Genomic DNA, 17,612 nt, shown 5'->3' on the forward strand with positions numbered 1-17,612 from the left:
GGGACCCCCAACGCCTCGCAGCCCACCCAGCTGAGGGACCTGCAGAGCATCCTGGCCACCATGAACGTCCCCTCGGGGGGGCAGGGAGGTGAGAGAGTACACCAGAAGTACTGAGAGGAAGTAACTAAGTACATGTTGATGCAGGGGGGTGAGAGAGTACACCAGAAGTACTGAGAGGAAGTAACTAAGTACATGTTGATGCAGGGGGGTGAGAGAGTACACCAGAAGTACTGAGAGGAAGTAACTAAGTACATTTTGATGCAGGGGGGGGGGGGGAGAGAGTACACCAGAAGTACTGAGAGGAAGTAACTAGGTACATGTTGATGCAGGGAGGTGAGAGAGTACACCAGAAGTACTGAGAGGAAGTAACTAAGTACATGTTGATGCAGGGAGGTGAGAGAGTACACCAGAAGTACTGAGAGGAAGTAACTAAGTACATTTTGATGCAGGGAGGTGAGAGAGTACACCAGAAGTACTGAGAGGAAGTAACTAAGTACATGTTGATGCAGGGGGGTGAGAGAGTACACCAGAAGTACTGAGAGGAAGTAACCAGAGGTGGCAAAAGTACACACATCCTTTACTCAAGTAGAAGTACAGATACTCGTGTTTAAAAATACTCTGGTAAAAGTAGAAGTACTGACTAAACTTCTTTACTCAAGTAAAAGTAAAGAAGTATGGGCTTTGAAATGTACTTCAGTAAAAAGTACCCATAACTAGCAGCTGTTTTAAAGAGTACCTGACCTCCCTTTATATTAATAGAACAATAATGTCATTGTTAGCTAATGAATGTGAGTACTTCTACTTTTACTCCAGTACAAGATGTGAGTGCTTGTACTTTTACTAAAGCACAGATCTGAGTACTTGTACCTTTACTAAAGCACAGATCTGAGTACTTGTACCTTTGCTAAAGCACAGATCTGAGTACTTGTACCTTTGCTAAAGCACAGATGTGAGTACTTGTACCTTTGCTAAAGCACATATGTGAGTACTTGTACCTTTGCTAAAGCACAGATGTGAGTACTTGTACCTTTGCTAAAGCACATATGTGAGTACTTTTACCTTTGCTAAAGCACAGATGTGAGTACTTGTACCTTTACTAAAGCACATATGTGAGTACTTGTACCTTTGCTAAAGCACAGATGTGAGTACTTGTACCTTTGCTAAAGCACAGATCTGAGTACTTGTACCTTTACTAAAGCACAGATGTGAGTACTTGTACCTTTGCTAAAGCACAGATCTGAGTACTTGTACCTTTGCTAAAGCACAGATGTGAGTACTTGTACCTTTACTAAAGCACATATGTGAGTACTTGTACCTTTGCTAAAGCACAGATGTGAGTACTTGTACCTTTGCTAAAGCACAGATCTGAGTACTTGTACCTTTACTAAAGCACAGATGTGAGTACTTGTACCTTTGCTAAAGCACAGATCTGAGTACTTGTACCTTTGCTAAAGCACAGATGTGGTTTCTGCAGTGGATCTGTCCAGCGTGCTCACCCCGGAGGTCATGGCTCCCATCCTGTCTCACCCCGAGGTGCAGCAGCGTCTCTCTCCCTTCCTCCCCTCCGGAGAGTCTCTCCCTCAGAGCAGCGAGGAGCTGAACAACACTCTCAGCTCGCCTCAGTTCCAGCAGGTATCAATATCATCCTCAATACGTCTGATTGAGTTCAGTGCCAACATGTTGCTTCCTCATGTTCATTTAACACCGCCATGTTTACGAGAGTTACGGACGTTTGTATATAAAATACTTCTACCTTTGTACTGTGTGTGTGTGTGTGTGTGTGTGTGTGTGTGTGTGTGTGTGTGCCCTATTTTTCATTAGTTTTACCGAAAAAATTGTATTTAAAATAACATTTCCAAAGAAATAAATCCTTCGAATCTGCCTGTTCAGTCTCTGTTGAATGTGAAGGGTTACATGAAAGAAGCTCGTCTGGCCCTCTCTGCGATTCACAGAGGGCCCGCTATAGTAACTGAACGAGAGAGTAATGTCAAATGACAGTACAATTGACCAATCATATCTTCCCTCTAAATGGGTGGGTTTTATTATCGCAGACTTTATGACAAGTTCCGCCCGCTGTGAGACTTTTCTTGTTTCCATAGCAACAACAACTTCCTGTCAACAGCGTGAACTCGCCTTCAAAATAAAAGCATGCCAAATTACACTTAAGACATACAACTGCAACGAAAGTAACAAACACAATGCAATATCATTTTCAATGTCAAAGAACACAAATTGGGTTCACAGGTGTTGTTTTGTGTGGTAGAGGGTCGCTGTCATTGATGCGTTTTGCACCCTGGGCCGTTGTTTTGATATTCCGCTGAAGTATACGCTGTGACGTAATAACTATTTTTTTTTCTTTTTTTCAAGGGAATTGGTGGGGGTCAGAGGGCCTAGGTATAAAGCTCACGGCTCGCCGCTGTATTTGAGATACTATACTAAGTCGTTTTTGTCTGATATTTTCAACATACTATAGTTTGACTTTTTAGTTAATAACCTCTACAGTGATGTTTTTAAACAGACTTTAATATGGACTTGAAACACTATGATTTTTTAAATGTTTTTTTCAGACTTTTTTTCTGAAATGTCAAGGAATCTAAATAAATCTTCCTCCAAAGCAAACATACATCTAGGTTTTATTGACAGAACCATGTATTTTGTAATTTAACTCAGTATTTTGTACGCTATACGATACGATAATAATGTAATGGTTAGATCAAGTCTGACATTTTACATCACAGCAGCTCCATTTGCAACATCAACAAGGACAGATATGAAGACATGATATTATTTAGATTCCTTGACATTTCGTGAAAAAAAGTCATAGTGTGTCACGGAAGTTGATTGACTTTAGATCTATTTTTCAGAAATGTTTCAGACATACTGTGTTTTTTTCTTGGAATTTTCATAATTTTTTCTGAAATGTCAAGGAATCTAAATCATGTCTTCATATCTGTCCTTGTTGATGTGTCATAAACTACAGAGTATAGTACGTCTAATATTTAAAAAAACGACAGAGTATAGAATGTTGAATATTTCTATATCCCTTACTTAAATGCAGCAGGGTTATTAATCCAGAAACAAATATATATATAATTGGGAACAATTGAATGCACCATTACCACTAGAGTACTTAAATACCTACACACTTTAACTAAAGTAAGTTTTTGAATGCAGGATGTTGACTGGGTTATTTTCACAATGTGGTTTTGATATGTTTATTTCAATAACTTTGTTGAGCTTCTGTTAAGCTCTATTTCTATCTCACTGAACGTAGTCCCTGTGTGTGAACTGGTTCAGCTGGTTATGAATCAAGAGGAGGAGCTGCACACAGGTGAGGGTGTTGAATTACAAATATGAAGTCAGAGTGCCAGAAGCCATTTTACACCTGGACGGAGCAGGAGGAGAACAGGGTGAGTGTTAACACCAGGATCTGCTTTTTAACACATTATTTACTCTGTTTTACTGGATGTCAGAACATCAGCGTCCTAGAGTCCAACGAGACTTCTACAAGTGTTGTAAAAACATTTTATTTCCTCTTTTCTGATTCATCAAAGAGTAGTAGCAGGATGAGAGTCCTAATCCCTATAAAAGGGCAGAGGTTTCTAGCTGGCTGTCTCTTGTTTGTTGATACACAGACCCGCCCCACTTGCGTGTTTGCCGTGTTTGCTCCCGCCACCGGTGCAGGTATGTTGCAGTAGCATTGCTCGCTTCAGGAAAAGTTCTGCAATTTGCCAGCGTATTGATACTTAGCCCTGCTTTGCCTTGCTTAGTGTCGCCTCGTTTGTCGTTTACGTTCATCTTTTGCTACAGTATATCTGCCTTCCTATGATCACTTTGATGCACATTCAGTACTCGTATGTGAGGTTGTGGGTGAGAGGTCGATATCGTGACGCTTACAGGGAGGTATCGAACATTACAAAGTAGGTGACTGTGTGGATGCCTGTTCAAAACATTGCAAACTTGAATAAATCATTTAAATTATATATTTGTGTCCGACTTTCATTTGTACATCGTTCTTAATGTGATGTATAGTAGCTTTGATAGCTGTCCATACCTTCAGAGAGCCTAAAAGTAAAACACAAGTTGTTTATTCACAGCCCGAACGTTCATCGAGATGACTGGATCACTCATGACAAGTTGTGATCAGCTCCGATTAAATTGTGATATAAATTCTGTAGCTATTCTCCAGGGAGCACGTTTTTTTATGAAATACCTGTATCCCTCTCATCACAACAAGACTCTACAGTCTACACTGTGCAGGAAAAACAATTACATACATGAAAATAACCTTGATGCATGGGAATGAAACACACAAACTATCTTCCGTGGCTATACTGATATGTCACAGTAACGGTCAACCACAGAAAAGTAAGTCCAGCGGGGCACAAGTTGAATACATATAATACGGTAGTTCTATTATGCCTTTAAGCCTATATGTTTAACCCATAAGAACCCGGACCCATTTCTACTTTTGGGGAAATTAAGGGGAACGTCATTTAGAGTAAATAGACCACCTAGAACACATTTCTGACAAGTAACCCCCCCCTAGTGTCAAATATCCGGGCTTTAATGGCAAAGTAACTCTTATTTATAACTTCATTAACGAGGATGATTTTTTGGTTTACATTTGTTTGAACATACTTTGAATTGAAGAATAAAGAATATGTTAACTAAATATAATTTAATCAGCTAAATTAACTGACCAGATCATAATCATATTTCTAACGGTACGTCTACACAGCAGCGTTAAAAAAATCTTGAAACGCTTCTGCCCATTCACTTTGAATGGGGTGACGTCACTTTCCCTCACTTTTCGCCGAACTGCATTGTGGGCAGGCGAGCAGAGATTTTCAGGATTTTCAGGATTCAAAGTTGAGCAATGTTCAACTTTTGAGGCTGAGGTGGAAGCGTCAGCCAATCAAATCCCGTGTACGCAAATCTGACAGTTCAAGCTCTAGCCAATCAAACGGCGTGTATGCTGGGAGAGACATACCGCAGGTCATTTCCTCATATTCCAAAAAATGGAGGAGAAATTAGCGGTAGGGAATCACCCGGTGCTTTATGACCAGTCCCTATTTACCTACCGGGATACAAACCGGAGGAGCCAGGCATGGAGGGAGGTGGCAGAGACAGTGGTAGGTTTTCGCCTGTTTGGGGAGTTTATATCCAGTTTACTTCAAACTTTTTTGCTTCGTATGTCGGGGGCGGGAGATTCATGTGATTGGTTGTTGGTGCCTTGCTCGCAAAAAATCCCCAAGCTTCAGATACGCCCACCTCCAAGATTTTTTTAACGCTGCTGTGTGGACGGTCCGTTACAGTTATGAGACAGACTCTCTGACACAGAGACCGTTGTTCAGCATTATCACCCTGAACATCACCAAGCGCTCCGTCCCAGCTGTGTGCGTCACTCTTGTTGGAGTAGAATACCTCTGCTACGTGCCGTTCGTTGGATGAGGCTGGATCTCTATTAAATTAAGAAAGGAATTGAAAACACCGGAATCAAAGTTATAACAAATTATCTGAGTTTACTTCTAGTAGGAAACCAAACACATATACAAGTTATACAGAGTACTCCGGGTACTCCGGACTTTTAGATTCGTGATGCGATGCGGCTAAAATGTATCGGGATCAAACCACCCATCGAACGAGAAGAGAGTGCCTTCTGTCAATGATGCGATGCGGACACAGTTTAACGGAGTCAACCACTCACCAAACCCAAAAGCATTTTTACACACACAAACATCAGTATTTCTATCTACTTTTGGGGCGGAGATTTGTCGATTCTTCCTTCCCACTTTTCTCCCAAGCGAATTAGAGAGCCCCTGGGGAGGAGCTGTTTAAACTGACCACCTCCCCCAAGTGTCCTGATTGGCTGGATTCGCTTCTGGCCGAGGTCAATCAGAGTTTTCGAACAGAGTGAGACCCCAAACCACACTAGGTCAAAAGTCAATGTTTATCTTTACCTTATCTTACTCTACATTCCTTCCCAGGGGATATTTTCACCTAAACCATTCTCCCACAGACATTTAAACTCTCTTCCACTTATTTTACGATGTCTTTTAACGACTTAGTGACCGCATCTGGCTCTTAGTGGTGATAAGGATCAATGTTGGTGTGTGAAACACAGAATCTCTAAGTCAGTGAATTTAAAAGTGAGAATAACATTCCTATTCTAAGTGATTATCAAAACCCGTTTGTGATTACATAAAACAGTTCAAACAATACATGTTTACTTCAATACAGTGTAGAATCATATCTTCTTACTTCAATCCCTCTTTTGATCTCACCTCACGAGATCAACATATAGCATTTGAAACATTACCACTGTCAATTTTCTTCTTACTGTGTCTGTCCCAACATTTATATAAACCCATCAGAAGTTGGGATATAGAGCACTTTAAACCTTTAGGAACAGTCCACAACAACAACAACTTATTATGACAGTGGAGGGAGAATAAAATATGTCTAAAAAGCAAAGTCCTTGTCAGCTGAGTCATCTTTACTCTTCCCTCAATGGTGGAACTGATGAGTCTAACACACAGTGAGCAGATACAAGGCACACAACAACAACAACCACATGTCACTAAAATGGCAATAAAAGTAGCCACAGAAATTAGAAAAGACATTATCATACTTTTCCCTCTTTTGGTAACACATAGTTCTGTAGAATAAAAAATACCAATCCCTTATATTGTGGGATATAAAAATAAAGTTGAAAGTTCCTCAAAAAAAAAATGGATTGTTCAGACAAAGTTCCACACCGGCTATATCAACCTGTTTCAGCGGGAAATGGAGTTCCCTGTGCCGTCTTGGTTTGCCATATATTCGTCCCCCCAGCCCGCTGACGGCGGCTTCTGGGGTGCCTGCTAGAGAGATGTGGCCTGATTGTCCTCCCCCGGCCCGCTGATGGCGGCTTCCGGGTCGATGCTGGAGAGATGTCCTGATCCTCCTCCTCCGGTCTGCTGATGGCGCCTTCCGGGTCGACTGTTGGAGAGATGTCCTGATCCTCCTCCTCCGGCCCGCTGATGGCGCCTCCTGGGTCGACTGCCTTGACGAGAGCCAGATCTGTTCTGATGTCGTCTAGGGTCCTCGCGACGAGGGCCAACTCTTTCCTGATGTCGTCTAGGGTCCTCGCAGGTGTTTTTCCCGACCGCACACTGGCTCCAGTGGTACCAGTTGTCTCCCTTTCCATCTGAGCGGACGGCATGGGAGGTCCCCTCCAACCAGACGTAATCTGCTGTGTTGGCCTTGTGTTTCTCGGGTCCCCCTTTTGACGTCAGCAGCCTGTGTGGAGAAGTCTCATACCAAGCCCTTAAGTTGCTGGAAATATGGTTTTGAAATCATCTTTTCTACTTCTTTAGTGTTTATTGGCGGCACCAACTAGACTGGAGTGTGGACAAGAGACTATGCAGAAAATAATAAACAAAAATTAAAATTAAAAATTAAAAATTAAAAATTAAATTAAAATATAGAACAAAAATAAAAAATAAAACAAAAAGGAACAAACTAACAAAACAAAAAATAACCAAAGCTAGATTATTTTAACTGTATCAATTTCTCTTAAAAGCAACAAATAAAACAAAACAAAAAATACCATAACTAGTATTTTAAATTGATAAATTTCTCCTAAAAACGTAATAATCTCACATACATATTGTCTGATGTATATCCTATCCTTTTCCCCCTTTTACTGAAATAGAACGCCGTTAACGGTGTTCCCATTTTCAGAAATATCGAGCCTTATACATCAGTTATTTAATATCAGCTATATATTTATTATTACTATTACTTATATATCAGGCATTAAATGTCAGCCTTCTTCCATGATTGACCTCGTCTATATTATCTGACTTATATTGATACGTGTCTGTTTGTATTTATTTAATATACTGGGCAATTATTGATAACTTTTCGAATCTCCCTCTTTTCTTAACAACTTGAGGTATGGCTATTTTGAAATCTGACTTGGTTAAGAGATGATTCGTTTATTGGTGAGAGGCCCACTCTTGCCCTCGTGATTGGGTGGGGGTGGATATTTAGGGAGAGTTCCTTACAATCTCCAGATCTTCCTCTCAGTGTAGAGGCCATAAAACCTTTTAATGGGCTCTGTGGTCTGTTCAGATTTAGATTTTCTTCCTCTCCAGAGGTCACGCCTGTCTCTGACCCTGAGTGCTGCTGTGATTCTGCAGCACCTCAGGACAGAGAAAGGGAGATCTCTTCCCAAAAGTGTAAGCTCCCACATGGGCAACATAGCAACACATTAAACTCCCTGACTTGTTTGTAAAGCGTTCTTTAAGGCCTGAATTGAGTCTTCTGTTGTGTAACGGAAAATCCCATTTCCAAAAAGGGTCAGTTTAATAGCCCTTATCATATTATCGCTCTGTGCTTGCATGCTAGGACCTATTGTCTTTGCCAGAGCTGCTGCTATTCTTTCTACATGTATTAGCTCCATATTAGCAGGGTTCACTAACATGGTTGGTTGATCCAGTTTAAGATTTTCAATATCTTCCATTACTATTTCCAACATTCCTTATCCCTGAATATCAGGTCTAACAATGTGTTTTCCTTTAGGAGTATTAGATGGGATACTCATAAGTGGCATTTGTGAGCCATTATCTCCGTAGGGTGGAGGTAGGGTCTCAGACATTATACCACCTGCCTGTTGCTCTCTGTGTCTTTGTCTTCTGCAATTCTTTACCCACAGTTCTTTTTACTGGATTTTTCTCTCAAGTATTACACAGATTTGACTTAAAAAAATCACACAGAGCTTTTCATACCTTATCATATTACAGTCAGGCAAATTATTATTGTGCGATGTTTATTTCAACAGATAGCGTGACTTCCAGAAGTAAGCTTCTACAATCTCCTCACGGTGATTGCGACTTCAGGTCAAGAGTTAAAAACTCAGTCAACAAAATCTCTTTATCGTCACGTTTAATGAGCCTGATTATCCCCACAACAGTTTTGTGATGAGATACGGTCGTTCCAAATAATTAGTTGGAGGTCGCGTCTCTCTCCCCCTCTATCACCCACCATATAACAATTACAGACATTTTATACATTTAAAGCACCACGAAAGGTAACCGCATTAATCAATCTTATCATGATCTGCGGGGAATTTAACCCTTTTTTACACCTTTTGTAGTCTTTAATTAAAGCGCTGCAAGGTAACCGCATTAATCAATCTTATCATGATCTGCGGGGAATTTAACCCTCTTTTTCTAGCCTTGCAGCCTTCGTATTTAGTGAGTGAAGGGCCGGGACTTAACCTACCCGCCTCTCTCAAACACTATCTTGCTCTAGATCCAGGACTTAATACCCTTCTCTAAGCACTTCCCCAATATCCCCAACTTGTAATATGTATTGTATTTCCCACCGTGACTAAGAACACTGAGAACGCTGCTGACAACTCTAAATTTTTAGTATAATCAATCACAGATTTTTGATAATCAAAACAGGTGTCTGCTCACCTTTTGTATATGGCCATTGGTTTAGTTGTCACCAGTATCTCTGTGTCCTCCCCCTGGACTGGATTCTGTCCCCTGGCTGTCGGTGTCCCTTTCTAGAGATCAGCTCACAAACGTCGGGAAAGTCACCACTTGTTGGAGTAGAATACCTCTGCTACGCGCCGTTCGTTGGATGAGGCTGGATCTCTATTAAATTAAGAAAGGAATTAAAAACACCGGAATCAAAGTTATAACAAATTATCTGAGTTTACTTCTAGTAGGAAACCAAACACATATACAAGTTATACAGAGTACTCCGGGTACTCCGGACTTTTAGATTCGTGATGCGATGCGGCTAAAATGTATCGGGATCAAACCACCCATCGAACGAGAAGAGAGTGCCTTCTGTCAATGATGCGATGCGGACACAGTTTAACGGAGTCAACCACTCACCAAACCCAAAAGCATTTTTACACACACAAACATCAGTATTTCTATCTACTTTTGGGGCGGAGATTTGTCGATTCTTCCTTCCCACTTTTCTCCCAAGCGAATTAGAGAGCCCCTGGGGAGGAGCTGTTTAAACTGACCACCTCCCCCAAGTGTCCTGATTGGCTGGATTCGCTTCTGGCCGAGGTCAATCAGAGTTTTCGAACAGAGTGAGACCCCAAACCACACTAGGTCAAAAGTCAATGTTTATCTTTACCTTATCTTACTCTACATTCCTTCCCAGGGGATATTTTCACCTAAACCATTCTCCCACAGACATTTAAACTCTCTTCCACTTATTTTACGATGTCTTTTAACGACTTAGTGACCGCATCTGGCTCTTAGTGGTGATAAGGATCAATGTTGGTGTGTGAAACACAGAATCTCTAAGTCAGTGAATTTAAAAGTGAGAATAACATTCCTATTCTAAGTGATTATCAAAACCCGTTTGTGATTACATAAAACAGTTCAAACAATACATGTTTACTTCAATACAGTGTAGAATCATATCTTCTTACTTCACTCTTTAGTGTCCCCTGGTCTCCCAGCTGTGTGCGTCACTCTTTAGTGTCCCCTGGTCTCCCAGCTGTGTGCGTCACCTTTTAGTGTCCCCTGGTCTCCCAGCTGTGTGTGTCACTTTTTAGTGTCCCCTGGTCTCCCAGCTGTGTGCGTCACTCTTTAGTGTCCCCTGGTCTCCCAGCTGTGTGCGTCACTTTTTAGTGTCCCCTGGTCTCCCAGCTGTGTGCGTTACCTTTTAGTGTCCCCTGGTCTCCCAGCTGTGTGTGTCACTTTTTAGTGTCCCCTGGTCTCCCAGCTGTGTGCATCACTCTTTAGTGTCCCCTAGTCTCCCAGCTGTGTGTGTCACTCTTTAGTGTCCCCTGGTCTCCCAGCTGTGTGTGTCACTTTTTAGTGTCCCCTGGTCTCCCAGCTGTGTGTGTCACTCTTTAGTGTCCCCTGGTCTCCCAGCTGTGTGTGTCACTCTTTAGTGTCCCCTCGTCTCCCAGCTGTGTGCGTCACTTTTTAGTGTCCCCTGTGTTTTGGAACATTTGTGTTTTTATATTTGCAGCGTTTGCAAGCTGCAGCGGGTTTCTCCTAATGGAAATGTTTCTGGGCGGTTGTAGCACGTTTGCAACTATCAAACACCGTATTAATTGGCCTAAAATGAATTTAAAACTGTCTCATTTTGCCTATAAGCGTTAACAACCATTTATATACTTTGAAAGCCTAAAATCAGTCAAATGACTGAATCACACATTGTAAGGACCTGTTCAGCCAATGAGAGGTGATGTTCTCTAATATGTTTAATCTGAATGAGTGTTTGCATGCGCAGTGTGAAATTATTTTGGTGTTTTTTTTATGTATCTTTGCCAATTCTTCACAAATTCTTTGCACTTTAGTGAAAGCAGGGAAAGCAACAAAGGGAAATGAATGGTTTGAATACAGGTTTCATTTATGTGTGGGAGAATTTGATTTCTGCATTTTCATGTAGCAGTAATGGTGACAAATGCAATCATCAACTTAACTATCATTAAGTTTAATGTAATTTAAAATAATAATATCATTCAGTGAACTATAAGGTGCATTTTATGGTCTACATCATATTTTCCTTTTGAATCATTTTAAACAAGTCTCTCTATATTACAGTGGACATACAGTCAAATACAAAATAATTGATATTGCAAAGATTACGCTTTAAAGGTCCCCTATTATGCTCTTTTCAACAATATATCACAGGTCTCAGATATATACAGAACCTGTCTCTGATTGGCTGAAACACCAAACAGATCATTGCAGCATCCCATAATCCCCTCTGTTTCAGCCCTGTTTCAAAAGTGCTGATTCTCTGTCTGTTACTTTAGATGAAAATAAGGAGCCCCTCCCCACGCCCCTCTGAGAGAGATTTGGTTAAAAAGAACACAATGGTGCTCTAGGAGGAGATTCAGGTGATAAGGGGGGGGGGGGGGTTACCTTGGTTGGTGATTGGCTAATGGTTACACAAGACAAAACATCGTTAGAATCTCTTTACACAGAGGGGACACATGTTGATGTAGAAGAGACATGAAGAAGAGGGGACACATGTTGATGTAGAAGAGACATGAAGAAGAGGGGACACATGGTGATGTAGAAGAGACATGAAGAAGAGGGGACACATGTTGATGTAGAAGAGACATGAAGAAGAGGGGACACATGTTGATGTAGAAGAGACATGAAGAAGAGGGGACACATGTTGATGTAGAAGAGACATGAAGAAGAGCGGACACATGTTGATGTAGAAGAGACATGAAGAAGTGGATTTTGCATAATAGGGGACCTTTTAAAATGTGTGTTTCTGTTATGTCCAATAAGAAAGAACAACATGTTATATTGTAAGCTAAGAGAAAATAAGTTATAATAATAAGATATCTGTTAGCAGTCATTTCATTCTGCAAAGCACATTTAAAGTTCAGACAGAAGGGAAAACAGAAGTTTGATGGTTTTGTTTTGTAATTATCTGTCAGGTGAATTAAATAAACCCTGTTTTTATTAATCATTTCTTATTGTTGTGTATTTATTTATTTGTAACCTTTACGTTGGATTATATCAAGATGCACCTTCATTAGATCCACGAGGAGGAAATCCAGTTATTGCAACCGGACGGAGAAAAACGCAGGTGAAGTAAAATAAAATAAATATAGAATAAAAATCCAAATTATGGAAGAGTATTTAGAGGTAAAACAAGTTTACGTAAATATTGTAAATTATGATATATTGTGGGGTATAAGACATAGTTGAGGCTTGGTTGTGTTATAATATAGTAGTATATATATATCAATATATATTATAGCAGAGGTGGGAAGTATAACTAAGTACATTTACTCAAGTACTGTTCCATCGTTAGCATTACAGATCGCCTACCAGCAGGGTAAGGCTACATAAACATTACCAACACATCAACTGCCCGACGCGCGGGGGAAACATATTGGACCATGTTTATTCCCCTTTCCGGAATGGATATAAGGCTCTCCCTCGCCCTCCCTTCGGCAAATCAGACCATATCTCACTACTGTTGTTGCCTGCGTACAAGCAGAAACTTAAAAGGGACAGACCGATAACAAAGACAGTACAGCGATGGAGCGAGGAGTCAGATGCAGCACTGCAGGATTGCTTTGCATCTACGGATTGGAGTGTGTTTGAGGACAATAACATCAACACACACACGGACACTGTCATCTGCTACATTGGGAAATGCATCGATGACGTGGTACCGAAGGTTTCTGTACGGACATTCCCAAATCAAAAGCCCTGGATAAACTCCGATGTGCGCTGCAAGCTGAAAGCGCGCACTATCGCACACAGAGCGGGAGATTTGGAGGAGTACAGGAAGTCTAGGTATGATCTCCGGAGAGCAATTAAAAATGCAAAGAGACAGTACAAAGAGAAGGTGGAATATGACTTCAAAGGCTGTAACACTAGGAATATGTGGGCGGGACTAAGAACAATGACAGACTACAAAGGAGCAGCGGGGGGTGCTGCGGGAGTGTCTGCGTGCGCATCTCTCCCAGATGAGCTGAACAGTTTTTTTGCACGCTTTGAGAGCAGCCAGGCTGTGGAGGTACAGAGGGACCAGGAGCTATACTGCCCTTTTGTTTTAAATAGGGCAGATGTGTGTAAATCCTTTAAAAGGGTTAACCCACACAAGGCTCCTGGACCTGATGGCATCCCTGGCCGTGTTCTCAGGGTGTGTGCAGTTCAGCTGGCAGAGGTGTTCACAGACATCTTCAACAGGTCCCTGCTGCAGTCTGTAGTCTCCACATGCTTCAAACATTCCACTATCGTTCCTGTCCCGAAAAAGACAATCATCACCTGCCCCAACGACTACCGCCCAGTAGCACTCACCTCCACCATAATGAAGTGCTTTGAGCGGTTAGTCAAATCATTCATCACCTCCTCCCTCCCTGAATCTCTGGACCCCCTGCAGTTTGCCTACAGAGCAAACAGGTCCACAGACGACGCCATAGCCCTCACCCTCCACACTGCCCTCTCACACCTGGACCCGAAGAACAGGAACACATATGTGAGAATGCTGTTCATTGACTACAGTTCAGCATTTAATACCATTGTGCCCTCCAAGCTGGCCATCAAGCTCAGAGACCTCAGGCTCAACAGCGCCCTCTGTGACTGGATCCTGAACTTCCTGACGGGCAGACCCCAGGCAGTGCGGGTGGGAAACATCACATCCTCCACCCTGATTCTAAACACCGGTGCCCCTCAAGGCTGCGTGCTCAGCCCTCTCCTCTACTCCCTGTTCACCCACGACTGCGTGGCCACACACAGCTCCAACACCATCGTGAAGTTTGCTGATGACACGACCGTCATCGGCCAGATCACAGACGATGACGAGACGGCGTACAGAGAGGAGGTCGAAAACCTGACATCTTGGTGCCAGGATAACAACCTCCATCTCAACATCAGCAAAACAAAGGAGCTGATTGTGGACTACAGGAAGCAGCAAGGAGAGGGACACGCCCCCATCGCCATCAATGGGACTACGGTGGAGAGAGTCGAAGCTTCAGGTTCCTTGGGGTCCACATCACTGAGGACCTGACATGGTCTCTTCACACCACCACCATCACCAAGAAAGCTCGACAGCGGCTCTTCTTCCTCCGCAGGTTGAGGAGGTTCAAAATGGATTCCAGGATACTCTGCAACTTCTACAGGTGCACGATAGAGAGTATCCTGACTGGCAGCATGACGGCCTGGTACGGCAGCTGCACCGACCTCGATCGTAAGGCTTTACAGAGGGTGGTGAAAACTGCACAGCACATCACCAGGACGGAGCTGCCATCCATGGAGGACCTTTACTCCCAGCGGCTCAGGGAAGAAATCACTACGGATTATCAAAGACCCCCATCACCCCAGCCACAAACTGTTCTTTCTGTTGCCGTCTGGCAGACGTTACCGCAGCATCCTGGCAAGGACAAGAAGATTCGGAGACAGTTTCTTCCCGCGGGCAGTGAGACTGTTAAAAAATTGAACTGTTGAAACAACTTCAAACATTCATCTGCTACTCAGTAGTATGTATCTAATACCTAATATATATATATATCATTCCAATAACTTGTATATAGACTCGTACTGCACTATTCCACATCATCACTTTATTTCATTTTATAACTATTATTCTTTTTGTATTGCTCTTGCTCTTATTGTTATTATGTTATTATGTTGCACTGTTGGAGAAGCCTGTGACATAAGATTTTCAACTACATAATTACTCTGTAGCTATGTCAGATTGACAATAAAGAACCTTGAACCTTGAACCTTAAAGGGTTACACTAGCAATGCTAATTCATGCTAACTGCTAGCTAGCTGGTGAATCTGATAACATTTCAATATTGTCCTTTTGCTGGAGCTTGACTCACTTTTTATTTGGATCATTCCAGAATTTGAGGACATTTAGACATCAAAACATTTGATTAAATTAAGCCTTTTTTTGTTTTCTTTGTATACAGTATATTTGAGAAATATTAAGCCTTCAAAAAATGGATCAGTCCAGCTCAGACATCAATGGTTCTCTTTTTATCTGATGTTTCATTTGTTGCTTTTAACAGCGCTCAATGGTGGGTTGAAATCATTAGAAATCAATTAAAAAAAGGTCTATTACCCTATTGATCTAACTGTGGGGGAAACGTCTGTAGCAATGGAGGAGTCAGGACTCAAAGGAGACACGAGGAGAGCTGGAGCTTTGATGGCAAACACTGACGGTCTATTTGGAGTTTCGGCAGGAGAATTCACAAGACATGTCACGGGCCACGGTTTGACCACACGGTTGAGACGCCACAATCAATTCTGAAGAACTCTACCCCAGACCCGTGTATTTAGCTAGTTCAGAGAGAATAATCAACATTGTGGATAACAAGATAGAATCATAACACCTCTATCAGCTGACGCCAACAGGCAGGAACAGGGAGGCAAAACACTGAGAGCACAGCAGCCAAGGTTACAGGTGCCTGCGCTCAGTCAGGACAGTATGAACTGATACACTGGGTCAAAGCTATGGGCCTTGGAAAATATTTCCCCAACACTAACTATAATTTTAACTCAGTTGTGTTTGTCTTAAGTTAATTGTGAAGAGTAAATGTTAATGTGGTTGTAACCTCAACATGCAGAGGCACACATTCTGTATTCTGGGAAAATACAGCAATATATGCAATCAATGCAGCTGGGTTATTAATCCAGAAACATATATATATAATAGGGAACAATCTTATGCAGGAGGACAACAGGGTGAGTGTTAACACCAGGCTCTGCTTTCTAACACATTATTTACTCTGTTTTACTGGATGTCAGAACATCAGCGTCCTAGAGTCCAATGAGACTTCTTTTTTTTTGTAATTTGTTTTTATTGAATCAGGCACAGTGAGTTTACATTATACAGTCAATATTTTTGTTCCCCTTTCCCCCCCTCCCCTCCCGGTCCTACAGTAGCTAGTAAAGTAAATAACTAAGTAAATAGATACATATATAGGTAAAAATACCGTAATGTAAAAGATAATATTAAAAGAACATTAATTAATAGATACGGAAATAAAGAATAATAGCCATAATACATGTACCCATATAGCCTACTCACATATGTATACCCACATATGCACATACAGTACACATATATGTACATACCTACACACATATACACATACACGTACACATACATACACGTGCACACATACATGTATGTATACATTCATAGTTCCCCCCTTTCTTCTTAATTTAGTGTCTTAAGTTCAGCTATGTAGGCTATCATAGAGCCCCAGACAGAATCAAATAGTTTTGAGGAGCCCCTCAGGTTATATTTGATCTTCTCTAAGTTCAGGTACATCATAAGATCTTTAAGCCATAGAGATGCTTTAGGTGGTATCGAAGATTTCCATTCTAGGAGTATTCTTCTACGTGCTAAAAGAGATGCAAAGGCTATACTGTCTTTAGTTTTCCTCCTCATCACTCTGTGGCCAGGTAGTACTCCGAAAATGGCAGTTTCTGCACATGGTGTCAATACCACGTCCAAGGCCTCAGCGAGGTGTTGGAGACTTCTACAAGTGCTTTAAACTTTTTTTATTTCCTGTGTTATGATTCATCAAAGCAACATAACATGTGACTGTCTGCAGTCTTCCAGGGCCGAAGCAACAAACTTCGGGTTCAATAACCCACTTTTCAATAAGGCAGACAGGCGAGCTCTTCTTTGGGAGGCCGTTGCATTTATTAAGGTCTTTGTTACAGGTCTAACTTTGAAGAGACACGACAGACCTTTGCTGCTGCTTCGTTCACTTCAAAAACACATACCACCCCTCGCTCACTCTCGCTCGCTCTACCATGCGCACACACATGTACGCGCCAACCCCTCTCTCTCTCTCTCTCTCTCTCTCTCTCTCTCTCTCTCTCTCTCTCTCTCTCTCTCTCTCTCTCTCTCTCTCTCTCTCTTAAAGGGACAGCTGCCTGACTCTGCATGACCCTAATATCATAACACAAGTTTATTATTATGATGGTTATGATTGAAACAAGTGTGTTATTATAATGTGTGTGTGTGTGTGTGTGTGTGTGTGTGTGTGTGTGTGTGTGTGTGTCATAATTATGATGTGAAATATAATCAAGTGTTAAATCAGACTTTAGTTCCACCTGGAGTAAATTCACAAGCTACCC

At 41.7% G+C, this 17,612-nt stretch overlaps 1 protein-coding gene across 1 annotated transcript; it reads left to right on the forward strand.

Moving 5' to 3' along the window:
- The first annotated feature begins 34 nt into the window (after positions 1–34).
- Positions 35–3,070, forward strand: LOC117484366 (proteasomal ubiquitin receptor ADRM1-like). The gene is made up of 3 exons (XM_034132823.1): positions 35–88; positions 1,475–1,692; positions 3,059–3,070. The coding sequence occupies exons 1-3, from the start codon at positions 61–63 to the stop codon at positions 3,068–3,070; spliced, it is 258 nt and encodes an 85-aa protein (XP_033988714.1). The 5' UTR covers positions 35–60.
- The last annotated feature ends 14,542 nt before the right edge of the window (positions 3,071–17,612 follow it).

This window comes from Trematomus bernacchii, unplaced genomic scaffold (assembly GCF_902827165.1).
Source record: "Trematomus bernacchii unplaced genomic scaffold, fTreBer1.1, whole genome shotgun sequence".
Taxonomy (NCBI): domain Eukaryota; kingdom Metazoa; phylum Chordata; class Actinopteri; order Perciformes; family Nototheniidae; genus Trematomus; species Trematomus bernacchii.

Excerpts from the sequence above, each read along its gene's own strand:
- LOC117484366 (XM_034132823.1), top strand. The coding sequence starts at position 61 with ATGAACGTCCCCTCGGGGGGGCAGGGAG. Across the intron at positions 89-1,474 it reads CCCCTCGGGGGGGCAGGGAG|TGGATCTGTCCAGCGTGCTC; the intron begins GTGAGAGAGTAC and ends TGGTTTCTGCAG.